General features: G+C 43.1%; 1 protein-coding gene across 3 annotated transcripts in view; it reads left to right on the top strand.

The window, feature by feature from the left end:
• The first annotated feature begins 5,564 nt into the window (after positions 1 to 5,564).
• Positions 5,565 to 27,921, top strand: part of lpin1a (lipin 1a) — a 55,800-nt gene continuing 33,443 nt past the window's right edge. For 2 of the 3 annotated variants that reach the window (XM_080768384.1, XM_080768383.1), the window contains exon 1: positions 5,565 to 6,021. In XM_080768384.1, coding sequence (XP_080624510.1) covers positions 5,947 to 6,021 — 75 coding nt within the window. In that variant the 5' untranslated portion in view covers positions 5,565 to 5,946. Of the gene's footprint in view, positions 6,022 to 24,331; positions 24,564 to 27,921 lie in introns of those variants that run through there. The other variant, XM_080768385.1, reaches the window with a different exon arrangement.

The following is a 27,921-nucleotide window of genomic DNA, read 5'->3' as shown; positions in this document are numbered from 1 at the left end:
TTTGTAAAATAGCGTTGATTAGCTCTTCATGCACTCTGACTGCAGGTGCGCTACCCGTTCAAGACACATCAAAATAACGGTAGTGGGTCGCACACAAACCAAGACTTCAGTTCATCTTTGAACGGGGAACAAACGTTTCGGCTATCCAGCCTTCATCATGAAGGCTGGATAGCCGAAACGTTTGTCCTCCCACTACCTTTATTTTGTAAAAATAGCGTTGCAAATAAATAAAAACACCAAATGCTGATCCCTTCTTAGGGATCAGGCTCATGAGCGGGCAGGACGGTTCTTTGGTATACTTTAGGCTACATACTAACCGTACTGTACTGTCTGTACAGTGCCAGGACATTTTGTGCAGCAGATGTACTGCATAACGTTCAATTGTTCACGAGAGGAGAAGGTGAACGATACAAAATCACCCTCTGATTAGAGGAGGAAACACTCCTCATCACGGGCTATAATCAAACCGTCTTCAGGAGTGGAATGCTGCAAGTAGAAGCAGGGGCTCTGGGCGGTTTCTGTCCGCCTTACTCCTTATCCCTAAACGTCTTTTCCTATTTTCTTTTACTATTTTGAAAAACTTTTTTTCAATTGGTAAGTCTCCCGTTGGCTTAGAGGCAGCCAACCATGAAGAAGTATCCACTACTATAGGGGCACGGTGGCACAGTCGGTAGTGCTGTCGCTTCACAGCTAGAAGGTCCTGGGTTCGATTCCCGCCCGGGACGCTGTGGGTGCTGGCGGCGTGTTTCCTCCTCCGCGTCATCAGTGCCCATACCCGAAGGCGGGGTTGGCGAAAGGGCCTTTCTGGGTGGAGTTTGCATGTTCTCCCCGTGTCCCCTATAGGGTCATAAAAAACATGCAGTAATCCTGGTCTCTAAACTGCCTCCCCCTGGCCAGCCGGGGCACCTGATGGAGGAGAAAGGAATAACGTGTTCCTTCCACGCGCTACGTCCAACCAGGGAAACTCCCCCCTGTCTTGGACACTCAGGCATGAAGGAAGCATGAGTTCAAGTCCGTTGCTCTCCCCTTGTCCCCCATACTGTATATGGGGACTAGGTTGGTGGAGGGTGTGTAGAGCCCAGGATCACATTAGATAATTGACACAGGGGTGGAAAAAATGGGTTACAAAATCGTGGGATAAAAATGATATAAAGAAAAAGAGGAAGTATCCACTACGGTCACTATAGTAGAGGTAGATCAACGTGTTGTCCAGCCACTTTTCAAGCAGCTGGCAAAAAAGACAGAGGTTTACGGATAAGGGGAAATAGGGCCCACTGGGGGAAATGGGGCCCACTAGGGGGGAAATAAGGCCCACTGGTGGGGAAATAGGGCCCATAGACTGCCTCCACTCTGAGGAGTACTCTTGGGGGGGGGGGGGGGGGGGGGTTGCGGGCCAGGGGGAGTCTTGAGATACATGACATGATATCAGAGTGGACACATGGACACCAAATAGCATGGCTGCCGGCTGACAAATCAAGGACAGGGAGTCAGATGGCAAAATATGAACCTCAGAGGACTTTTTAAAACTCGTCCAAGGGATGAAACGTTAATACGCGTTCCAACATTGGGGGGGAGGGGGGGCTCCTCCTTGCTAATGCTTCTTGGAATTTGGGGGAAGGTAGTATTTGTCGCTGCGGATCATTTCCTTGCGGCCTCGCCAGTGACGCAAAACATATATTTGCAATACAATGTCAGTCACGTTATATTTGAGTATGGTATCAAATACAGATGGTGGTTGTGGTATTATGGTATAAACGTTTCTCTATTATTTCATTCATCGAATAAAGGACAAGAGAATAATCAGTAAAATAACGAAAGTTGCAGCAGACGTCTCCCAAATGGAGGAAGTTGCACTCCAGCAGGTGATACATGTCTCCCAAATGGAGGAAGTTGCACTCCAGCAGGTGATACATGTCTCCCAAATGGAGGAAGTGCACTCCAGCAGGTGATGCATGTCTCCCAAATGGAGGAAGTGCACTCCAGCAGGTGATGCATGTCTCCCAAATGGAGGAAATGCACTCCAGCAGGTGATGCATGTCTCCCAAATGGATGAAGTGCACTCCAGCAGGTGATACATGTCTCCCAAATGGAGGAAGTGCACTCCAGCAGGTGGTGGCGATTCGAGGGAGGAATTGAGCCACTTTTACCTCAGCTAATCTGTTACCGTTCCAATCAGTGTTGTTTTTGTCGACTGAAACTAAGACGAAAAATGTTCGTCGACTACCTTTTTTCACTGACGAAAACGAAATGAAAACTAAGCTATGGTGACTAAAACTAAGACTAAATGTATTGGCAATTTCGTCAACAGATTAAAAACTAGACTAAAATGATAGGAACGGACTAGTGGACTAGTGAGCTTGTAGCTAAAACTAGACTAACACTAAACCATTCCAGGTGACTAAAATATGACTAAAACTAAGTTAAGTTTAATTCCAAAGACTAAACTAAAATAGAGATTTGTTGCCAAAAACAACACTGCGTCCAATATACATGTATGTCTCTCTATACAGAAATACATAGGGAGCTAGCAGTGTGGAAGTGCTGGTTTAATTCAAATATTTATTGCAATACTCCCCCCTGGTCGTGTCCTTCACCCAAACAAGAAGAATTACACCCGGCAGGAGGACACTTTTATGCAGAGTCTTATTTTATATTTTGTACAGTTTCTTTGTGTACTGTTTTTGTATACCAAATGTTTTGAAAATATTCTCGTAGTGTCATGTCACAGAAAGTATACTAAAAAAGACTGCACATCCAAGAAAACAGTGTTTCTGAAATATTTTTCTACCAGGATGTTATGACAATTATGTTTGTTTTTTTTCGGGGTTTTTTAAACTGCTGTCTTTCATGTTTGATAGGATAGTTGTGGTGACCGAGTATAATACTGCACGCATCTGAATGTAGAAATGTACATAATGTATTAAATGGTTTTCTGGAATGATTTACTGTGTTTTTTGTTATCACGGTTTTCAGAGAGCTTTCATGGGCCAACAACATTCTGTCAAAGAATAATCTTCGTTCCTACTCTCATCCTATGGGGGTCCGTGGGCTAATTCGTGTCAATTTGCATGAAAAGGATTGGGAACCACTTGTCTACAGTATAATATAAATATATACCGGTGTATTTTATATATATATATATATATATATATATATATATTCAAGGTAGGGAGTGAAAATAGAAAGAAAAGAATAATCCAACACGTTGACACAGATGCACTTTTTGTTTTTACTTATGCTAAGCCTGTTTTTATTTTGATTTCATCCTTAGTATTAAAGTACAGACTGCAGCTGTGCACCCTCAGCCAAAGGGTAACCGGTACGGTCGCCCCTTTTCCATCTCGCCCCACTACCTATAGCTGTAAATAACAAACATAAATTCATGTTGGTGATTATATAAAAGGGTGATATATTAATTTATAACACTTTTCGTGGGGGGAGAGTTGGTAAAGGGGCGAGTTGCCAAAGAACCGGCAATCACAGAGGTATAATGTGAGAGAATGCTACAGAAGTGGTGCAGTTCGGAGACAAGTTACACCAAAGTGGTTTGCACATTCTCTGTAGTACAACCTTAGGCCTTTTGCGAGTACGGCACTTGTAATAAATGAAATCTTTTAAACACCAATGCATTGCCACACAAGTACCGGCAGGCACCTAAAAGTGCAATGGGAGGCTTCAGGCTACTGTAGATTGACGCGTGGAGGCTACAGATGTGTTCCCTCACTTTCCCTGGATATAAAACTCTTTGAGACTGTAGGCTATAATCATACTCACGTCTTCAGGTTTGGAATGCTGCAAGTAGAAGCAGGAGCTCTGATACACACTGTCGTAACTTATTAGTACATTTACTTAAGTACTGTACTCGACCCATTTAGACCTGAGGACGATTCTACAAATGCCTTCTAAATCCTGACAGTTTTCTGAAAAACCTGCGTGTTTCATGTCCTCAGACATTTTCATGTCAAGGACCCGCAAAAATATATGTATTTGGCCGTCGACCACCCGACCCCCATCTGAAAATATGTTGTTCCAGGGACGCCCCAGAAGCAAATATTTGAGTTATAAATGTTCACTCTGAAAGAATATATATTATTCAAAGATTAGCCCCACATTTTCACAAATTTTCAAAAAATAGCAGAACTACGAGCTTGTAGATCTGCTACCAACAGGTGTTCCCGTTCAGAATGGGTTAAGTACAATTTTTAGTATTTTTTTATTTCCAAAAAATATTTCCAATTGCAATTATTTTTAAACTTTAGTTACTGGTTTACTTTGTACATTTCTATAATATTTTTTTAAATAAAAATCACACCCGTGTGAAGTGATGGAGGGGCGCTCTTATCATTCGTACATCATCATGATGTCTATTTGCTCAGACACTGACGTAAAATTGTCCATTCATTGTCAATGGGAATTTAATGTTTGTGTAAGACGAAAATCTACACTAATAGCTGAGTATATAAAACAAACACATTAACCACTTCGGCCCTACACTTTATACTTCTACTATGTACTAACTATACTATATATTTGAAAATAGCCGATGTACAGTACAAGCTCACGAACGAACTACAAGCTCACAAACTTAACATTCTGCATAACGACTATTTTTACTTCTGGTTCTTTAAGTATATTTTGACACCAATGCCTTTATACTTTTACTCAAGTACATTTTAGTTCTACATTGCAGTATTGATACTTTAACTTAAATAAATATTTTGACTACACTTTTTTACCACCACTGCAAACTGTCAGTCAGTCTTTAAAACCCATTTTGGGCCGGGAACCCCTTTTGGTGTTTAGCATCATGTTATGCTCTAGCGATTGAAAAATAGCAGATCTACAAGCTCATAGCGCGCCACCGAGTGGCACGCTACGAGCTTGTACTGTAGGTCTGCTATTTTTGAAAAATCGAAGAACGACTGACATAGAAACATAGCTTTTTCAGAAAACTATCAGGATGTAGAAGACATTTTTAGAATCTGATCTCAGGTCAAAATGGGTAAAGGCCGGCCTCCACTCTGAGGATAATTTTTCTTTTTGGCAGGGGTGGGGGTGGTCTTGAGATGGCCATGACGTCAGAGTGGACACATGGACACTAGGACACTAAATAGCTGTCATGGCTGACAAATTAAGGACAGGTGGGGTCCGGGGACCTTTCCAACGCCGGGATGAAGGGTTATACTATAAGCGTTCCAACATTGCAGGGGACCTCCATGCTAATGCTTCTTGGTATCCTTGTGTCCCACACAGTGACACAAAAGAAAACACATTTGCATTTTAAAAACGACGAGAAAAATACAGACGCTTGGAGCACTGGCTGTGTGTGTGTGTGTGTGTGTGTGTGTGTGTGTGTGTGTGTGTGTGTGTGTGTGTGTGTGTGTGTGTGTGTGCGCGCGCGCGCGTGCGTTGTCGTCTCTGAAGCCATGTTTTGCCACCCTGGACACTCTCAGGTTTCCTTTCCCAGAACTCACAAATTACAAACTGTATATAGAGGTTCAGGAGAAGAAGAACCATCTTCAGTCACACACACACACACACACACACACACACACACACACAGAGGCACCATTCACTGCACCGTAAAGGTCTGCGCCGCTACAATACTGACATTAAACTCTATAGTTCAAGTTCACGTATAGACTTGTTGTTGAGTCAGTGGTCCATGATCTGGGGTCAGGAGGGTTGACGACCTGCGCTGAAGACATGGATACAGAAGAATCCCATCCCGGGAAAGTCAGCTAGTCGCGGGCTTGATTCCTTCAGAATTATAGAAGTGACACAAGTTGTATCTTTGGTCTTTAAAAACATCGATGGAGCTGCAGCAGGACTCTCGCCTATAGATCGTTGACACAGCTGTATGTGTCAGGGTCTTCATGGGGATATACTACGGCCGGAGGACAATCTTATAGAGGCTGTTGAGTGGAAGACTGTGGACGATGTACCATGGAACCAAGGGCCAGTCGAACAAGAGACAGGACAAAGTCACAAAGTAAAGATGACCTGGAATCCTGGACCTTGGTAAAGAAAAAACAGATGTACAATATTACGTGTGTGTGTATGTGTGTGTGTGTGTGTGTGTGTGTGTGTGTGTGTGTGTGTGTGTGTGTGTGTGTGTGTGTGCGTGCGTGTGCGTGCGTGTGCGTGCGTGCGGTGTGGCAGCTAGCAGCTCAGCCCTGAGGTCCAAAACCCTAAAATCTCCCCCATTGGCCAAGAGGGATTCCCTCTCAGCCTATAGCTATATAGCCTATAGTTGCTTGGCTTTCCCACACAGGAGAACCGGGTTCAAAATAAATATCAGGTGTTACATATTGTCTGTAATGTATATGTCTGTATGTAATGTATGTCTGTCTGATGTAATGTATGTCTATGCATGCATGTATATTAGAGAGAGTGCATGATTTATAGAGCTATGGCGTTCCATGAAGACGAAGTGAGTGTATGGGAGTGAACTATAGGAAAGGTGGTTTTGTGTGGCTTCAATAGGGAGCCTGTTGCTGAACGTAAAATGTAATGTAATGCTGTTTTTTATTATAATCCAACATACTGTTGTTTTAACTAGATACGGGTTAGGGTTATAGGCTCAGGGGTAGAGCGGCCGTTTGAGAACCGGAAGGTTCGCATCATGTTCGAACTCCTATAATTGCTCCTGATGAGCAGGTTGCCAGGTTGGTGCCTTGCGTGGTTTTACCGCCGCCATCGGTGTATGAATGTGTGTGTGAATGTAAATGCACAATCTTTGTAAAGCACCTTGATATAAGGCTCATGAATGCACCATTTATCATACTGATATGGATGCAACATATATACAGGGGCTATTGCAGCTTCTGGCAAAGCCTGTGTACTGTAGGTAGCTACAGTAGATATAGATCATGGTTTTGGTCATGACTGTGTAGCTGTATATACAGTACCAGTAAGAAGCCCCGAGGGCGAGAAGCGCCCTCGCCCCAAAGGGTGAGAAGCAAGGTCGCGAGCGCTGATCAACATTATGGAATGAATTCTGTGCTGGCCATATATGGAGCGTGTCTTGAGTGTACAGGGTTTGATGAGGTCAGATCGAACATGATATGGAATGTCGGAAACAGGTCAGCTCCATATATAGAGATGTAAGGGTTTGAGGTTTTGAGGTCAGATGTAGAGTTGCTGGCCAATATTGATGGGAAATTAACGTTTTCATAGTAAATGCAACCTGAAGTCGCAATACCGGCTGAAATGTTCTAGAAGGCAGCAGCTATATGCCACCTCCGTTCATTCAAATTTAAATTCCTGGTCCCCTGCATGTGTCTGCAGGAGAAAATCCCCACTGTTGGGCAGAAAGCTCTTATCTCCATATTGTAACTTCTTGTGCTTTCTTCGTAGATTAATGCCCTATACTTCATCATACTACTAGTGTCACACAGAAGTTGCAAACATAGCCGATCTATATAAGCTCAAAATGAGGCACGAAGTGACACATTTTTAGATTGTAGATCAGCACTTTTTGCTAGTATATACAGCTTTTCGTCACACGTGTCACAGTGCAATACTTAATTAGTTTAGACTAGTCATTGGTTAGACCAGTCATTAGTCCTACAACCTATCTCAAACTCTCACCCTAACCCTAACCTCCCACGGGGCAGCACACCTAAACCTAACCTTAACCCTCTCGCAACCCTTAACGCACCCCTCACCAACCTTAATACGGTCGTCTTAACGCACCCCTCACCAACCTTAATCCGGTCGTCTCAACGCACCCCTCACCAACCTTAATCCGGTCGTCTCAACGCACCCCTCACCAACCTTAATACGGTCGTCTTAACGCACCCCTCACCAACCTTAATCCGGTCGTCTCAACGCACCCCTCACCAACCTTAATACGGTCGTCTCAACGCACCCCTCACCAACCTTAATCCGGTCGTCTCAACGCACCCCTCACCAACCTTAATCCGGTCGTCTCAACGCACCCCTCACCAACCTTAATCCGGTCGTCTCAACGCACCCCTCACCAACCTTAATACGGTCGTCTCAACGCACCCCTCACCAACCTTAATCCGGTCGTCTCAACGCACCCCTCACCAACCTTAATCCGGTCGTCCTAATGCACCCCTCACCAACCTTAATCCGGTCGTCTCAACGCACCCCTCACCAACCTTAATCCGGTCGTCTCAACGCACCCCTCACCAACCTTAATCCGGTCGTCTTAACGCACCCCTCACCAACCTTAATCCGGTCGTCTCAACGCACCCCTCACCAACCTTAATCCGGTCGTTTTAACGCACCCCTCACCAACCTTAATCCGGTCGTCCTAATGCACCCCTCACCAACCTTAATCCGGTCGTCTCAACGCACCCCTCACCAACCTTAATCCGGTCGTCTCAACGCACCCCTCACCAACCTTAATCCGGTCGTCTTAACGCACCCCTCACCAACCTTAATCCGGTCGTCTCAACGCACCCCTCACCAACCTTAATCCGGTCATTTTAACGCACCCCTCACCAACCTTAATCCGCTTTAGACAGTATTTGGTTTAGACTAGTCATTGGTTAGACCAGTCATTAGTCCTACAACTACAACATATCTCAAACCCTCACCCTAACCCTAACCTCCCACGGGGGCAGCACACCTAAACCTATAACCTTAACCCATGTCTAACCAGTGACTATAGTCTAAACTAGTAAGTATGCACCCCCTGCACCCCACATTGCAGCTGTTTTAATTCAGCTCGGGGGTTATATATTATACAGTATATATATAATTATATATATTATATATCACATACGTTTGGCTCCATCTACATGTAGATGTAGTCAATGTAGATTGAATAGACGTAGATAGGTAGATAGATAGATAGATAGATACGTAGATAGATAGAAAACAGCATGGTTGTTTTTCACCACCTGCATGTGCGCAACCTAACACACACACACATGCACATATTAACTGTATGATGATTTCAGGTGTGCCAGTACAGTACAGTGACAGTACATTACAGTAGAGGGTACAGTACAGTAGGGACCCCCCACACGGTAACTCTGTCATTTCTCAACCGTTTCGGACGTGGGGCTTCTCGCCGGAACCGGCCCGGCCCCCTGGGCGTGTTCCCGGGCGCGTTCCTGTGCGTCCCCCTCCTCCCCCCGGCGACCCCCACGCGGAGTTGCAACACTCACTTTAGCCTACACAGGTGTGACTTTATTTTTTGACACATGAGGTTTCCATCCGACCACAACGGAATGCAACGTGTGTGTATATTGGTGTTGGAAAGAGGAGAGCAGAGTGTGGCTGCATGGTGAGGATGATGTGTCTCTGCAGGGTCGTGTCGTGTGTTTCTCAGAAGTCGCACGAGGACGTGTTGTTTGTGTCCCCCGGAACACTTCCCTTATTATGACGACGTAACAAGAAGACTTACGTCAAGCCCATGTGCTCTTTCTGTTTTCTTGTGTAACCTGTTCATGGTTTTAGTTGTTTTTTGACTCCCTTACGGAGCTATATGTGTGTGTGGGTGGCTGGGTGCGTCTGAGCACGAAAACAGCATGGTTGTTTTTCACCACCTCTGCGCAACCTAACACACACACACACACACACACACACACACACACACACACATGCACATATTAACTGTATCATATATGTATCATGTATCTGTCATTTCTTTCGGGCCGGCACCCTGGGTGCGTTCCTGTGGGTCATGATGCTTTCTTTGCTGTCACCATGCCTTAATTGTCTCACCTCCCGGAATTAGTGTAACCCATGTCACCTGTGTTCTGTTTGCCTGTTGGCCTATCACAGTGTTGATTGTCAGTTGTGTTCACCTGTGTCCTGCTATTCCCTGCAAGCCTTTAAATACTCCCCTTTTCTCTCAGTTACTCTGTCAGACTGTTATTGTAGTCAGCTGTGTTCTGTTCCTGGTTGGTTGGTTGCATTTGAGCTCCTCCTGCCTCGACTTGTCCGTCTGGGGAGACAAGTCCTAAATCTCCTGCCTGCCTCGTATACTGTGACAGTCCCCAGCTAAATAGCATCTTATATGGGGGCACTAAATGTGTTTTCAGATGGAAGTCCCATAGCCAGATACATTCTTCATTTGGGGATCCCAGACATGAAGAGAAGCACTGCCCCTTCAGTCGGATAACTCACGAACACTGAGAGCGATAATAAATAACATCGAGAACTGTCATGGAGAAACCCATGACCTATATAGACTGTAGGAACGTTGCATGCACACACACACACACACACACACACACACACACACACACACACACACACACACACACACACACACACACACTGCGCAGCTGCTTTCCAAGAATTCAACAGCAACAGTGGCTATAAAAGATTAAAGAATAACCAGTCTTGTGATCGAACGTATATGACTGTCGGTCCACAATAGAGTTGGCCTATATCTATACCCTAGCAATAGTTTTCATATTTTTCTTATTTTCTCTTTTTGCTGTGTTGGAAATGCATGTTTTGTGTATGCTGTCCTGTCCTGTCGTCGTGTCTTGTTATTGTTGTTGTCAGTTTTGTTTAGTGTTCAATATCATTAATATGCTTTTAGTCGACTAAATCAACTGTAGATATTTAGTCGACTAAAACTAGACCAACACTTAAAACATTCCAGGTGACTAAACTAAAACTAAATGAAAACTATATTCAAGAGGCTATTATGACTAAAACTAAAATCAATCATTGCTGCCAAAAACAACACTGTTCTGAAACCAGTTCATTTCCAAGTGGAAACACATTTGGCGGGAAAAACAGAACTGAACCGGTTCGACCCGGTTCAGTTCAATGAACCCGGTGGAAAAGCTTAAGGGCCACGGTGCGTGTAAAACCTCCAGAGGTAATCTGCCTGAACTAGTCTCGTATATAAGCCCGTTGTTTTTCTCAACCTCTTCATAATGTGAACTGGGGACCCCCCCCCCCCCCACTCTGACAGTTAAGCACTTGGAATGTATACAGTAGCAGTTGATGCATTCATTTTTGTTTGACTATAGTCGGATCCACAGATAAATGATGGGTTAAGTTAGTCCTTATATTGTCACTTTACTGTCGTCCCACCCATGTGGGGGTTGACACACAGATTGAGAACCACTCTCGTAAAGTACAGTATTATGCATCATTCATGTTTATGAATGTTATTGTAAACAGCACTTCTTATAGTACCCTCCCCTGCACGGCCTCAAACCCACAGTACAGGATTACTGATCCATTCAAAACTTCTCTAGTTAGCCTATATGTAACTTAACTGTCACGCGATGCAAGCGGGGCCTGCACCCAATCACCGTGTACCAGGTGTTACCAATTCCCATTCAAGGGCTGCAACACGGGAGGCATTAATTCCCTTCTAAGGAAACCCAGGATGTTGTTTTGGATGTGTTGGTTAGAAAGTGGGACCCACGACGGACTGCAGAGCTGCTCGCGGGGGGGGGGGGGGGGGGCGTGACTGTTGTTGACGATCTGCATGCTGTTGAGGAATGAAACTGGAGTCGGTCCAGTCATTTTGACCTTCAGTCTGTGCATGAGATCAGCGCAACATATACAGTACACCATATCTATACTGTATCTGTATGAACATTCAGTTGCTTTGAAGTTAGGATTAACCTATTTTGGCTTGACGTCGGAATGAAAAACCTTATGTTTCTGTATCAGTGGTGCTCAATATTTCATGTCAAGAACCCCAAAAACCCCATGTAATATGCCTCCGACCGCCCCATCTGAATATATGTTGTTCCAGGGACTCCCCCAGAAGCAAAGATTTGAGTGAAAATGATCACTCTGTAATGTTCAAAGATTTGAGGCACATTTTCACGATTTTTCAAAAATAGCAGAGCTATGAGCTTGTAGATCTGCTATTTTTCAATAGCTTAAAGTATAACATAATGCTTTAAAACGCCAAAAGGGGTTCCCGCCCCAAAATGGGTTAATACGAAATGTATTGTTACTTTAAACTTTACAGTATAAATAACTTAATTTCTCATACTGTACGGTCATTCATTCTTGTTGGTGGTCCAGCACGAATTCAACTGTATATGCGCCATGCAGGGCATTTTATGAGCAGAGATTTACTGTTTGCATAATGCACGCTCATGACATGAGACGTACATGAGGATAAGGCATATCATCTTTATGGGGTCTCTCTAATCTCGAGAAATAACTTGACATATTTATGTAACATTTACGGTGTTATATAACAACATAACAAGTAGCAACACGAGCTGCTTGGCTCTCATGATGGTTTAAGTGCGCTCTGGTCGTGTTGTGTGTGTGTGTGTGTGTGTGTGTGTGTGTGTGTGTGTGTGTGTGTGTGTGTGTGTGTGTGTGTGTGTGTGTGTGCGTGTGTGTGTGTGTGTGTGTGTGTGTGTGTGTGTGTGTGTGTGTGTGTGTGTGTGTGTGTGTGAGATCTATATTTATACAGCAGGCTATGTTCCTGCTCTTTGAGGACACTGGGTGAACAGTCAGACACTTTGCTGAACAACAGCCAAGTAGGATGGAGGCCTATAAGGTTGTCCTACTGTTGACAACATGAAGAGAGACTATATATATAACTCGCTTAGCATTTTGTACATATGACTTGAATGTAGTAGCCGGCTACAAGTTTATGGTACATATAAAGAGGTTAATGCACTGCTTCAAGCAGACAGGTCAATCTTGCTTCGATGAGTTTATTTAAAGAGGGAAACGTCTGAACATCCTCCTTGTACCGTCAGCCAACCAGAGTGTTCAAGCATACAGGCCAGGGCTTGGACACTATACATTAAGTTGAAAAACAGCCTCCCTTCACTGAAGATTTTGTTTTATCGGAAAGCAAATCTAAACCGGGGCTCGTTTGGACAGTTGGACATATACGCACAGGCCGTGGCATAATTATGTTGGTGTTTGTGTTGTAAGAACTTGGAGTGGAGTGTGGACACTGTACGATGGACATGACAGCAGCATGCTGTGTGCAGCGAATGTGATCTTCTGCAAGGGTGTTTTCTGCTGTTTTGAAGATCAGATGATCGTTACAACCCGCACAGAACTATAGGGGGTTCTTACCGGGGGAAACCCATCAGCACAGCGATCATCTGAAAGCTGCTCCTGCTGCTCCTGCGGAGGTGATCGACAACAGATCATCTGGGCCGGATTGGACCGCGCCCGGCCGGCAGAACCACATCTTCAACACTGACCAAAACATCAACGTGCGGTATATTCAGCGGCGCAATAACGCCGACACAAACGGATCCACGCCACAGAACACGTTTTCATTCAGAACAATCCTATCTCTCCTATACACAACAATCACTACATCATCCTGTTTGTGTTATGTGGGCAGTGCGGGCATGGAGCGGAGCAATGTCTATGACTGTGGGGGAAAGGGGCACACCGAAGCTGTCATTTCCATAGCTAGGGGAGAGGCCTGTTTTTGGTTGCCTTGTGCATAGGGCATGAAGCCAGAACTTGGACAGGCCCGCATTGGGCACACTCCTCACAAATACAACCCAAGAGGAAGGAATGGGGATTGGTGGAGATGCCAAACTGACAAAATCAGAACCTTTTGCATTACATCATCAACTTGTATCTTGTGGCCATACAGGGGCTGGCAACAAAGGCATTTTGTCATTTGTTTTGTACCGAATGGACCACAAAAGACCCAAACTAAAGTATTTACTTGTTTATGAAGCCGGTAAGATACTGATGAAATTATTTTAATGATCTTTTTAAAATGTATTTTTTTTGTATTTTGATTTTGTTTGGTGTTTTGTTTTCCATGGCTCTTTGTACATTGATTTTTAATAATTGCACTGTCTTCTGCCATTAGCAATTTATTAAGGGGGCTGGTGTAAGAGCCATATGATGTCTAGTAGTATTGTACTGATGACGTCACCTTAGGGCGTGGGCTAGACCCAGGTTGCTTGGGTATTTAATGGGCCCCAATCAAGAAGCAGGTGTTGCTGATTGGCGGAGGAGGCACAATGTTTTTCAACTGTTTTTCTTTGAGCTGTAGTCATGTATCCTGAACAGTTTATTTATAAGTATTTGTTGTATGCTGAGGTGACAGATCAGCTAATAAACATCTTTGTTTGTGAACTCAATGGACAAGTTTGGACTTTCAGTTTATTTGAGCACACGTCTGAACATCCTCCTTGTACCGTCAGCCAACCAGAGTGTTCAAGCATAGCTAGGCTTGGACACTATACAGGTATCTTTGACAATAAGGCTCACACAACAAGCATGATATGCTTCCGTCTGTGCTACGGGGCAGACGGAATGTTTGAAGACAGCGTGTCACAAGTTTAAGGTTCGTTTGGTTGTTTCTGCATCATTGGTTGAAGTTATTTGTCAATATTTGAGTTATATGTTGTATAATCATGATGAGGTTCATTGATCGTTTGGTTTTCCTTTCAGTTTGCATGGTTGTTCATGTTCATACGGTATGGGTTCCAAAACCACGTCATTCCCTTTGATCCTATACGTGCAAGCCAGTGAGGTGAATACTTGTTTTATGTTCATTATCTTTATGTGCTTCATGCTTTATTGTATTTGACAGTTTTGACGTTGTTGTTGTGGCTTATTAAAAGAAGGCAAGAAATAAAGCCTGCAGCGCCAGTACTACAGAACTGACTCGTTTTTAAGACTTCACTGGGAGTGACAATTAACCCATTCAGGATATCGGGAACCGGTTGCTATGTCGTTCCCAAACCTTTTCATGTCAAGGACCCCCACATTGACACTAATTAGCCCTGCGGACCCCCATTTGAAATGATATGCCAGGGACCCCCCCCCCTAAGAGAAGATTTTCACGGCTCTAGCAGTGATTCTCAACCCGTTTATAGTTTCAAGGACCCCCAGGTTTGACATGCATCTATGTCTACAGATCAGGAGTCGAGCACAGTTGTTGACTTAAGCAGGAGGGTTGTGACTGAAGACCCCTCCTTACTACTCACCAGGGGTCAATAGGTAATGCTCAGACAGACAGACATACACACAAAGTCACTGTTGGCTCAACAATAACAACATAATCACACAATACATTAAAGGGGGTGTCAGTGATTTCAGTCAAAAACCCTTAGGTTTCGTTTTTGCCTTGGGACACAAGCTTTCATCCAATCAGGATAGAGAACAAAAACGAAACCTACGGTTTTTTGACCCCCAGGGGTTAACTGTGGACAGGGAGGAACTCCTTATATGGTCAGCACACTCTATAGTAGAGAGGATTATCACAACAAAACAAAAACATAAGTGATATTTGAATTAAGTGAAATCACTGACTCTACCTTTAATTTAACAATACACTAAATAAAATGAGACTCCCATTAAACCACTTAAGCCCCCACAAGTTCACCGGGGCGGGATTATACTCAGGGCTCTATACTTATATCCTCTTGTTCTATAGTATTTCCCTCTACACCAAATCTCTTCGCCCAGAATATAACAGCTCTATATATAAGTGACGCATTGTGTTGCATTCATGTGAAAGTATAACGGATCATAAAAGAGCCACTGACTATAGCGTTAAATGAGTCCTATATATACGTATACAAACCAAGCTGATAGCTATAAGCTAGTAATGAGACATGTTTCCCAGTCAGTGGGGAGGAGGGGGGCGGGGCTCCAGTACAGTATAGCTGCATTGCTGGGGGGGGAGGGATCAGCCGCCTGATTGGTTCAGAGAGCCCATCCTCTTTGACAACTCCCCCCCGTCGCCACGGCAACGCCTTGAATGCATTCTTGACTTGACCCCTCGGGTTCCTGGGAGAGATCAGACCCCTGTCTCAGCAAACCGCCTCCCTCCCTCCCTCTCTCTCTCTCTCTCCCTCTCTCTCTCTCTCCCTCCCTCTCTCCCACTCTCTCTCTTTCTCACTCTCTCTCTCTCTCTCTCTCTCTCTCTCTCTCTCTCTCTCTCTCTCTCTCTCTCCCTCCCTCTCTCCCACTCTCTCTCTTTCTCACTCTCTCTCTCTCTCTCTCCCCCTCCCTCTCTCTCTCTCCCTCTCTCTCTCTCTCTCTCTCTCTCTCTCTCTCTCTCTCAATTCAATTCAATTCAAAGGAGCTTTATTGACATGAGAAAAACGTACGTTTACATTGCCAAAGCAGAAGTGGAACAAGACGATCAAAATAGAACAATGTATTCACAAATAAATATTGCATACAAATAGGAATTAAATAAAGGTGTAAACAGAGCTGTGTATTATTAGCACTTTGGGTGATACTATCTTGTGAAACTATAAAAAGCCTTTTCTGTCAGAGTTATACAACATACATCCATATAGAATACGTCAGCTTTATACTTTTGATAAACAGTGTACACATATGGTTTGTATTCCTTAAGGTGCTTGTATTCCATTTGACATCCTTCCCGCTGCTGTGTTTGCACATTGTTGTACTTCACCCAACAGATATGGGAGTTTTTTTTGTCATTAGTCATGTTTTCAAACTCTCTTTGGGTGATTGTAATCCGTGGAAAGTATATGTCTCTGATGTCTTGGTACAGTGGACAGACAGTATGTGTCTCTGATGTCTTGGTACAGTGGACAGTATGTGTCTCTGATGTCTTGGTACAGTGGACAGTATGTGTCTCTGATGTCTTGGTACAGTGGACAGACAGTATGTGTCTCTGATGTCTTGGTACAGTGGACAGACAGTATGTGTCTCTGATGTCTTGGTACAGTGGACAGTATGTGTCTCTGATGTCTTGGTACAGTGGACAGTATGTGTCTCTGATGTCTTGGTACAGTGGACAGTATGTGTCTCTGATGTCTTGGTACAGTGGACAGTATGTGTCTCTGATGTCTTGGTACAGTGGACAGACAGTATGTGTCTCTGATGTCTTGGTACAGTAGACAGTATGTGTCTCTGATGTCTTGGTACAGTGGACAGTATGTGTCTCTGATGTCTTGGTACAGTGGACAGACAGTATGTGTCTCTGATGTCTTGGTACAGTGGACAGACAGTATGTGTCTCTGATGTCTTGGTACAGTGGACAGTATGTGTCTCTGATGTCTTGGTACAGTGGACAGTATGTGTCTCTGATGTCTTGGTACAGTGGACAGTATGTGTCTCTGATGTCTTGGTACAGTGGACAGACAGTATGTGTCTCTGATGTCTTGGTACAGTGGACAGACAGTATGTGTCTCTGATGTCTTGGTACAGTGGACAGTATGTGTCTCTGATGTCTTGGTACAGTGGACAGACAGTATATGTCTCTGATGTCTTGGTACAGTGGACAGACAGTATGTGTCTCTGATGTCTTGGTACAGTGGACAGACAGTATGTGTCTCTGATGTCTTGGTACAGTGGACAGTATGTGTCTCTGATGTCTTGGTACAGTGAACAGACAGTATGTGTCTCTGATGTCTTGGTACAGTGGACAGACAGTATGTGTCTCTGATGTCTTGGTACAGTGGACAGACAGTATGTGTCTCTGATGTCTTGGTACAGTGGACAGACAGTACAGTATGTGTCTCTGATGTCTTGGTACAGTGGACAGACAGTACAGTATGTGTCTCTGATGTCTTGGTACAGTGGACAGACAGTACAGTATATGTCTCTGATGTCTTGGTACAGTGGACAGACAGTATGTGTCTCTGATGTCTTGGTATAGTGGACAGTATGTGTCTCTGATGTCTTGGTACAGTGGACAGTATGTGTCTCTGATGTCTTGGTACAGTGGACAGTATGTGTCTCTGGTGTCTTGGTATAGTGGACAGTATGTGTCTCTGGTGTCTTGGTATAGTGGACAGTATGTGTCTCTGATGTCTTGGTACAATGGACAGTATGTGTCTCTGATGTCTTGGTACAGTGGACAGACAGTATGTGTCTCTGATGTCTTGGTATAGTGGACAGTATGTGTCTCTGGTGTCTTGGTATAGTGGACAGTATGTGTCTCTGATGTCTTGGTACAGTGGACAGACAGTATGTGTCTCTGATGTCTTGGTACAGTGGACAGACAGTATGTGTCTCTGATGTCTTGGTACTGTGGACAGACAGTATATGTCTCTGATGTCTTGGTACAGTGGACAGACAGTATGTGTCTCTGATGTCTTGGTGCTGTGGACAGACAGTATATGTCTCTGATGTCTTGGTACAGTGGACAGACAGTATGTGTCTCTGATGTCTTGGTGCAGTGGACAGACAGTATGTGTCTCTGATGTCTTGGTACAGTGGACAGACAGTATGTGTCTCTGATGTCTTGGTACAGTGGACAGTATGTGTCTCTGATGTCTTGGTACAGTGGACAGACGGTTAGGAAGTGTAGCTCAGTCTCTATACCTCGTTGTGTGTGCAGTGGGTGCACAGTCTGTCTTCTCTTGGGAGCCAGGTCTGCCTATGGCGGCCTTTCTCAATCGCAAGACATGTGTTCACTGAGTCTATATCGAGTTAATGTTTTCCTTATAGTTTTGGATCAGTTACTGTGCTCAAGTATTCTGCTATACTGTGTATTCCCTGTTTAGAGCTAAATAGCTCTCTCTCTCTCCCCCTCTCTCTTTCTCTCTCTCTCTATCTGTCTCTCTCTCTCTCTCAGCCCCCCCCCCTTCCTTCATTGTCTCCCTCACTACCCGTGTCACGAGGAAATACCGCCAAGTGCAACATGAGGGCTGCGGCGAATATCGACCTGCCCACTTTAAACAAACCACTAGCCAAAAATACACACTCGCGTCATATGCACATTAACGTGTATACTGTACATGCAGAGACGCAGTCACGCAGAAGCATACACACATACCAACCGTATACTGTAGGCCTATATATATCTACCCACCCACATAAACAAACATACCCAAGCACATGTCTGTAGTACATGCACGCACGTCTGTCAAATGACATTCCATTGACAAGATGTTGTTATGGATAATAAAATGTTATCTAAGCCACCGTAACCCTTTGTAGTTTGTTCAGTATATTTCTTTCTTCAGTATTTATTATTGTCAATACTTTATGACAATACTACCCCACTATAGCTCTGGTCCATAGCCCTAATGCCCTTTGCATTAGAGCTATGGACCCAGAGCTACAGTATAACTACTGAAAAGCTACAAGCTCACAATGCGTTGAGATGCGATGCGTTGTGAGCTTGTAGATCGGCTAAGATTTTTTTTACTTTTACTTGTGAAAACATGGGACAATTCTGCACAACGAGTACTTTTACTTGTGGTAATTTAAGTATTATTTTGAGGCCAATGCTTTTGACCTTTTACTTTGAATACGGTACTTATGCTTGTGTTTACTTTATATTGATAAGTAAAACATGCGAGTTCTTCTTCCACCACTGCTTTGTTGTTGTATACATCAAACAGCGATCATCCACATCGCTCGCGAGCTTGCCTGCCATGTTCGCAGAATGTTCGCCCTATTGTGTTTTTCAATTTCCAAGAAGACAGATATGAGATCAAAACAATATCTTTCCATTCCACCACCAACCAACAGTCTAGTCAGAACAGGAACATTTCCACGAAACGGAGAAGAATCAAATGAATGAATCTGATAAACACGCAGTCATGAACCTGATTGATGACCCTTTTGTCACACTGACTTTGACTTTCAGTAACCTCAGAAATACCGTTTCTTTTTTTCATTTAAACTTTGTTTATCTTTCTTCATCCAGAGCTAGGCAGGGGGGCCTGGCTATGATATATCCGCCTCTCTCTGTTAAGGCCGTCCTCCTTCTACTGAGTAGGAGTGTCTGAGTTCCTAGAAACTCACCACACACTTTGTTCCTTCCGTGTCTTGAAAGCGTGGTGGGTCTAGTGTGTATGTGCTTCTGTGTGCCTGTGAGACTGTGTGAGACTGTGTGTGTGTGTGTGTGTGTGCGTGTGTGTGTGTGTGTGTGTGTGTGTGTGTGTGTGTGTGTGTGTGTGTGTGTGTGTGTGTGTGTGTGAGTGTGTGTGTGTGTGTGTGTGTGTGTGTGTGTGTGTGTGTGTGTGTGTGTGTGTGTGTGTGTGTGTGTGTGTGTGAGTGACGTGGACCATATTACTTAAGACACTGAAACACACATGCATGCACGCACACACACTGGCATGCACAAATTTGTTTGTACATGCGCGTGCGTGTGTGTGTGTGTGTGTGTGTGTGTGTGTGTGTGTGTGTGTGTGTGTGTGTGTGTGTGTGTGTGTGTGTGTGTGCGTGTGACGTGGACCATGTTACTTATAGACACACTGAAACACACTCTTCCCAATTTAGCTGGTTAATGCGCCTCCTTCCTGGAGAAACAAATTCTATCTGCCTCTCTCCTGATGCAGTTAGCTCATGCTCTATGCACAGAATGTGCATGCCTGCCTGCCTGCGCTTTCTGCATGTGTATTTGAAAGCAGGATTCAGGAACATTTTGTGAATGTGCACGGTTGCATTTGAGTGCACATGCATGCGTTTTGTGCAGTTAGGTGTTAGCATTATGTTATGCTTTAGCTATTGAAAAATAGCAGATCTGCTATTTTTGAAAAGAACGACTGACATAGAAACATAGCTTTTTCAGAAAACTGTCAGGATGTAGAAGACATTTTTTTTAGAATCTGATCTCAGGTCAGCTCGGCCGTGTTTCCTGCTAGTTGTTGCTGGCCAATGCCGGAGGTTATTTGGGGTAGCTTGTGTAGCCGGGCCAGGGAACTGATGATGTCACAACAGCGAGTGCACGGAACTGCATGCAGAGCTGTTCTTAGAATTCTTTGGCCGGAGATTTCTGGAAACAAAGTACAGTAAGCTGCTGACCAAGGACTGGGAACAACAAACAAGAGCACACTTCATCTGATTATAGATAAGATGTATTTACTGCATTCTGTTACTGCTACAAAAAGGAACAGTAGGCCCTATACTGATATATATGTTATAGTATATAGTATTCAAAGTACTTACCATTTAAAATCTGGACTCAAAAGTGACACGTGCACACGGGTGCACGCACGCATGCATGCACGCAATCAGAATTTGCGTCCTCACCTTCGTCTTCAATGTTTGTGTATGGCATATTGGCATTTAATGTTTGTATTAGGACAACACACTAAAAGCTGGACATATATGGACCCCTCAAAAATCGAAATATATATATATTTTTTTAAATCACCTTTACAGTTTATATCTTTCTCATGAAAAGATATCGTCTGTAGGAGCACTTCACACATTTCAACAACATTTTGACCCATTGTCAACCTTTTGTGTTTCATAGGGTGTCTGTTTGGTCCCAGTGTTGATTTCGTCGACTAAAATAACAAAGACGAAAAATGTCCTTTGACTTTTTCACTGACGAAAACTAAAATGAAAACGAAATGAAAACTAAGCTATGATGATTAAAACTAAGACTAAATATATTGGGAATTTCGTCAACAAATAAAGCGTATAGACTAAAATGTTAGGAAGGGACTATAGTGGACAAGAGAAGTCATTTTACACTTGGTTGCATGCTGAAAATAGCCGATCGTGCGACGCGTTGTGAGCTCGTAAACAGGCTATTTTCAGCAAGTGTTAAAAACAGTCATTACGAGTCCGACGGCATCAAGGCCCGCCAAAATACATTTGACAAAATCTGCAGTTGATTTAGTCGACTAGAATCTTGCGATATTTAGTCGACTAAAACTAGACTAAAACATTCCAGGTGACTAAAATGTGACTTAAACTAAATTAAAACTATATTCAAGAGACTATATGACTAAAACTAAAATCTAAATGTGCTAACAAAAAACACTGGTCTTTGACCAGCATGCAGGCCCTTTCTGCATGTAGCAGCGGCGGTTGTTCATGCTGAGTTTGCTAAACATTGGAAAAAGCACTAAGAAAAACACTAGATTGAGATTCATGATCAGATATTCAGCAACTAAAGTGAAATTGTAAATGGCCACTGCTGTATGAATAGTGGTGGAAAAAGTACTCAATTGTACCAATACTGCAATTTAGAAGTACTTCGTTACAAGTAAAAGTACGGAATTTAAAATGTACTTGAGTAAAAGAACACAAGTATTGGCAACAAAATGTACTTAAAGTACTAAAAGTAAAAGTACTCATATTGCAGAATGTCCCATTCCACAAGTTCGAAATGTGTACAAAATCTATCGAAAATAGCCGTTCTACAAGCTCACAATGAGTGGCGTTGCGACGCATTGTGAGCTTGTAGATCGGCTATTTTCAATTTGCCGAAATGTATAGGGTTGAAGTGGTTTATAATGTATGTTTTCTAATCAAAATTAAAATCTCCAAAGCATAACCCTCGTAACTAAAGTGTTCAAATAATTGTAGTGGAGTAAAAAATTACACATTTGGCTCTGAGATGTAGTGGAGTAGAAGTAAAAGTACTGGAAATTGGAAATACTCAAGTAAAGTACAAATACCTCAAACTTGTACTTAAGTACAGTACTTCAGTAAAAGTACTTAGTTACTTTCCACCACTGTGTATAAACGTGTGTGTGCTGTGCTGATGCTGACGTATATATTGTATTGTAAAAGCTTATTGTCTGTTGGACTATGTGTTCTATTTCTCAGTGTGCCTATATCATTAGCCTATCATTATCATGCATGCCTATCATCATCATTAGTGTGTCATCATTATTAGCTTGTGTGGGCAAATTCAAGCATGAAGCGTCTGTCTTACCATCTGATTTATGTGTACTGTTGCTTCACTCAGCATTCTGTTTACCCAACCTCAGTCCCACAGGGGGAAAAAACACATTAGCAGCATGCACCCATACTTTTTGATTGTCTCCACCTGGCTGAAGTCATGGGGAGAGAGTATACAGTAGGTTTTGCACCCTGTCTGTCTGTCTGTCTGTCTGTCTGTCTGTCTGTCTGTCTGTCTGTCTGTCTGTCTGTCTGTCTGTCTGTCTGTCTGTCCGCAAATCGGTACACACTATCTCTATAGTCCGATTGGCCAAGATTGGCTTCCAATTTTTGCAGGATTCATCCGTTTTGAACAAAATGCCTCAAATCATGTATACACATACCGGTATGTGTGATACATAACATTTTTATTTTGCATGCCTATTATTATTTTTGAGGGGTGCTAGCCCCTCCTATATCCAGCTTTGGTGTCTGTACACAAACCTTGTCCTATACAAACATTAAATTCCCATTATGTAAAAATTGAGAATTTTTCATAGTGTCTGAGGCTGAGCAAATAGACAATAGAGCACCGAAGTCTGACGTCAATATCGGGAGAGGACGCAAATCCACTGGTTCATGTACTTTTTATTTGCATTTTAATCCCCATATAGGGGGATTTTAGATCGCCTCATATGAGACTATGACATAATATAGTGTCTATTTTACTGGCTGTCTGTGTCCCATGGGTCCTTCTGGCTGTCTGTGTCCGAACACGAAAACTGCGTTTGGTTGGTTTTCATGACCAAGTGTCACTGTTGCGCAGCCTAACACACACACAAACACACACGCACACACACACACACACACACACGCACGCACGCACACACACACACACACACACACACACACACACACACACACGCACGCACGCACGCACGCACGCACGCACGCACGCACGCACAAAATCAGAAGGAGTAATATAAGACCTGTGCTTTACATAAGTCGGCCTCCTGATGGCGCTATGTGAAAAATGCAGGGCAAAAGTTTTACACAGATCGTGCAGCTGATTGGAAGAAAGAAAATCACACCTGTGTGAAATGAGTGGTGCAACTCCGTGTGGGGGCTCTCCTGGGGTCCCCCGGGAAGTTCCAGACCCCCAGGAACCCGCCCAGGGTGCCGGCCCGGTTCCGCCGAGTCGCCCGGCGTCCGAAACGGTTGAGAAATGACAGAGTTATACCGTGTGGGGGTCCCTCTACTGTACTGTACTGGCACAACCGAAATCATCATATAAACAGTTAATATATATGCGTGTGTGCGTGCGTGCGTGCGTGCATGCGTTCGTGCGGCCATGGCCCATGTGCTTGTGTACCCCCTTTCCATATAGGGTAGAGAAGGATGGGTTGTACACAGTTGTTTTTTGTTGTCAAGGAACAGCTTTGTCCCTATAGCCTATGTTTAGGTTTAGGTCGGGACTCCCAACCTATATGTCCTAACCTAACCTATATGATGTGACTATGTCCGTTTAGAGTAGCTACCAATAGGGGGTGCTGTTGCACCACTCGCTTCAGACTGGTCTGATTTATTTATTTATTTACCTTTCAATGCAATAATTGTAATTTAATGAAGAACGTCGTCAACATACTGCTCATTCATTTACTGGTGATATAACAATGAGCAGTTGTTGTTGTTTTTATTGTTTATTAAACACAATAATGGTTATAGTGTGTCATGTGAGTAATTTCATTTCACCCCCCGCGCTGCACACACACAATAATGTGAGCGTGACGTCACTGGTCCGCGGTCTTTAGTGGATGGGAGGAATAGCAGCGCTTTAAATACCGCGGCAGGGCACGCAGGGCAGGCAGCCGATACAGTTACACTACAGACACTGACCAGTCTCAGATGTCACTGTCTCCGTCCGTGGCTAATTATGTTGCTCTTGTTGGCGATCATCATCGGCAGATAATAGACGCTTTGAACGATATCAGTCGCCAGGCAGTCGATGGATTATATATTGTTTTCTCTCTCGGTTTTTGGAGGATGACAGGAGGACAACCCCGGAGCAAGAATCGGTGTCATTAAATAATGTATGTATATAGACTTATATTATATATATATATTTAACAACATCATGCACTGTATACGTCTGCGCACGTTGTAAGATTTGCATAGCTATACGGTATATCTATTTGGCTGGCGACAGACAAACGCAACGAAAAATATGCAAATGGTTTTATGTGTCTCTGATTGTTTAGTGATGTGTTGACGGCGTGTTTGTTTTGCTCAGTGCAACGTGCGCGCGCGTGCGACTGTTTGAATGAACACATAGCGATCGAGCCTCACCCCAGCTGCTTGTGCAGAATTGATGTTTACTTATTAATTATTATGCCTGGCAGGATTTCATCAGTTTGCAAAACAGCCCATAGCCTATCGCATGGACGAGATTTATTTTGTCCATTCGTTAATACCAACATGATTGAAATATAATTAACGTAGCCTACGATACGAAAGTCAAACGTTTAGCCGGATAATTCAAAACAGTAGCCTATATTATCCATGCATGACCATCCATTGCAGCAGTAGGCAGCGGCTATAGGCTAATTATGCTGCATTAGGTTAACTAGTAGACTCATAGCATAAACATATTATTCCATATTACTTGAACGTTCGCCAGAAAACACGTGCGCAGTCACCCCATAGGCAGCCTGCGGAATTGTAGCGGAATTGAGCCGAGCGTGGTATCCTAACGCAACCTTGTAGTAATAATGCAACGATCGATGGCGCCTTCAGCTGGTTAAACGAACCTATATAACCTGATTCCTAACCTTAAACCTCAGTCAAATTGTGCCAAAATCTATTATGGTGTCTGGTCTTCATGCTTTTTCAGCGAAGAGAAGCCTATAGGATAGGCTATAGGCCTAGTAGTTGTGTAACTTGTGTTATATGGTCGATGTTGATTAAAAGTGAAACAAACGGTGTGAGACTGTGTGTGTGTGTGTGTGTGTGTGTGTCGCGTCCATGGTGTTGCTTGTGAATCTCACTTTCTTGCTAGCTGTGTGGGCTGATTGAATATTGATGAATGGCATAGCCTAGGCCTACAATTAAGTTATTGTGGGAGACAAAGTATTGTGAAAGTCTAGGAGCCAGGAGGTCAGAGCATTAGAGCTATAGGACAATGTTTCCTCTACAAGAATGTTTCTAATAGCCTATAGGCTATATAGCCTATTATAATATTCAATCAATATGGCACACTTTCGTTCGTCTGTGTCCCTTTGATATACCCATGGAGTTCTTTGTCAGGCATGCCCAAATATGAAGTCTAGAACAGGCCATCTCCATTATACATGGACACTGGGGCAGGAGCCCCATGGATTCCCATGCTTTTGTTCTTGCTTAATGTAAGTCGCTCTGGATTAAGAGCGTCTGCTAAATGCCTAAATTGTAAATTGAGCCCAGCTGTGCTGAGCCCGCGGGGCCCCGGGCAGAGGCCTTTTGTGGCGGTTCTGGACAACCGAACCGTGCATGGGTCCGACCGACTCGACACCGGGCACTGCACTCCCTGTGGGGGTGTGTGGAACGTGTGTGAAGTCAGTGGGGCGAACGGTTCTCGAGTTACATGGATTATAGTAGACGTATACTGTACGATTATAGAAGTACGTACGTATATATACACACACACAGAGAGACTTGGTGCATTTATAGGGATATTCACTAAGTCATAGAGGCTTAATTGTCAGTATCAGCCAGGGTGTGGGAGTCTATCCCCAATTCACAATGTGCTATGAATCCCCCACCCACCCCACTGTTTCTTTTCCCTTTTTACCTCCTACGATGATTTATTTTGGACTATAGTTGTGTATATTCGTGTACGTCTCTAAATGTTTCGATGAATTGAAAATGGTGGGCCCTGTTGTAAACAAGTGTGACGCTGTATGGTGTCGTCCGCTCACTGTTAACAGAGTTGTACTTGAAATGTAGGCTACTGTAATTCTGCAAACTGTTAATAAATCAATCAATCAATAAATCAATCTAGACCTCTGCTAGATGGACTGCTGAGGTGGAGCCTCCTACCATCAGCTCCCAATATTTATACAGCACGACTTCAAGACATGCGCTCCTCATCATGCACTGAGTTGGCGGTCCCGGGATCAAACCTTGCGATCGAAAGGTGATTGATTGATTGATTGATTGATTGATTGATTGATTGATTGATTGATTGATTGAAAAAATGTATTAACAGTTTGCAGAATTACAGTACATTTCAAGCACAACTCAATACAAAGACTATGTTAACTGTGAGTGGACGACCCCAATAAAGCATTACACTTGTTTACAACACGGTCCACCTTGTTCAATTCATCAAAACATTTAGAGACGTACAAATATATACACTTCTAATATAGTCAAAGAACAGAACAGGAATTCATCATAAAGGAGGTAAAAAGAAACATATATAGTGAGGGGAAAAAGATGTGGGTGATTCAGATTTTACAGGGGCCAGTTTCGAATTGCAGCCGTCCGTAGGTGGCCTTTGAGAGCAGATTTTAAGGAGTCAAGGGATTTGCATGTCTTAATGGTAGGGCGTTCCACAGTTTGTTGAACTCCCTCTGGTGTTGCGGGTGTGTGGACTTCGTTAACACACAGTGTCAACACGAGTGCTCTAACGCCTGAGCTATACCTGGAAACAAATATCATATCATATGAAGTTGCCATTTATTTGCCTAGCATGTATTCTGTAACACCCATCGTTGCAATACTACAACATATTTCAATTAATTAATTATTATTATTATTATTATTATGTTCTTTTTTCACCTAAACGTCATCATTGATGTTCATTGCAATGCCATTGGTCATGATATTTGCATATAAACAGAGGCTGAAATTCACACAAATTAACAATCTGCAATTTAGATTTTCTTTTTTACACCTTTAACCCTGATAAAAGTAAGTAAAATAACTGTAATATATGTTTTTTTGTGATCATTAAAATGTCTAGAACATGTTTTATTCATTATTGTGAAAGATATCCCCCAAATGTAAATTATTAATTTATTATTATTATTTTAATTAATAATTATTATAAATGTGCATACAATTTGCAAAAAAAATAAAAAAAAATATTTTTTTACATAATTTCCTCTGATAAGTCCTAGTAGTAAAAAGTAGTATAGGCTAGTAAGGTTGAAATCTGTTTTTTGCAAGTAGAAATTAATCTGGGTTTTACAGGGTTAAAATAGCTGAATCCCATATACAGTGCATTCGTTTAAAAAAGCCCATGGCCTTTTTATCTGTTGAGCAGCACTGTTAAAAAGCTTAGAGAAAACTTATACTAAACATATTTAACAAACAGTTGAACAACAGTTAAAAGCTTTAATAACAGTAGTTAAATTTGCTTCAACCACAGCCGGTAAACAAGCTATTATAGCAACTATTTTCTATTCC

The sequence above is a fragment of the Protomyctophum bolini genome (genome assembly GCF_963924005.1).
Source record: "Protomyctophum bolini genome assembly, chromosome: 1".
Taxonomy (NCBI): domain Eukaryota; kingdom Metazoa; phylum Chordata; class Actinopteri; order Myctophiformes; family Myctophidae; genus Protomyctophum; species Protomyctophum bolini.
Note: the sequence above shows the minus strand (reverse complement) of the source record. Positions and strands in the feature narration are given on the sequence as shown.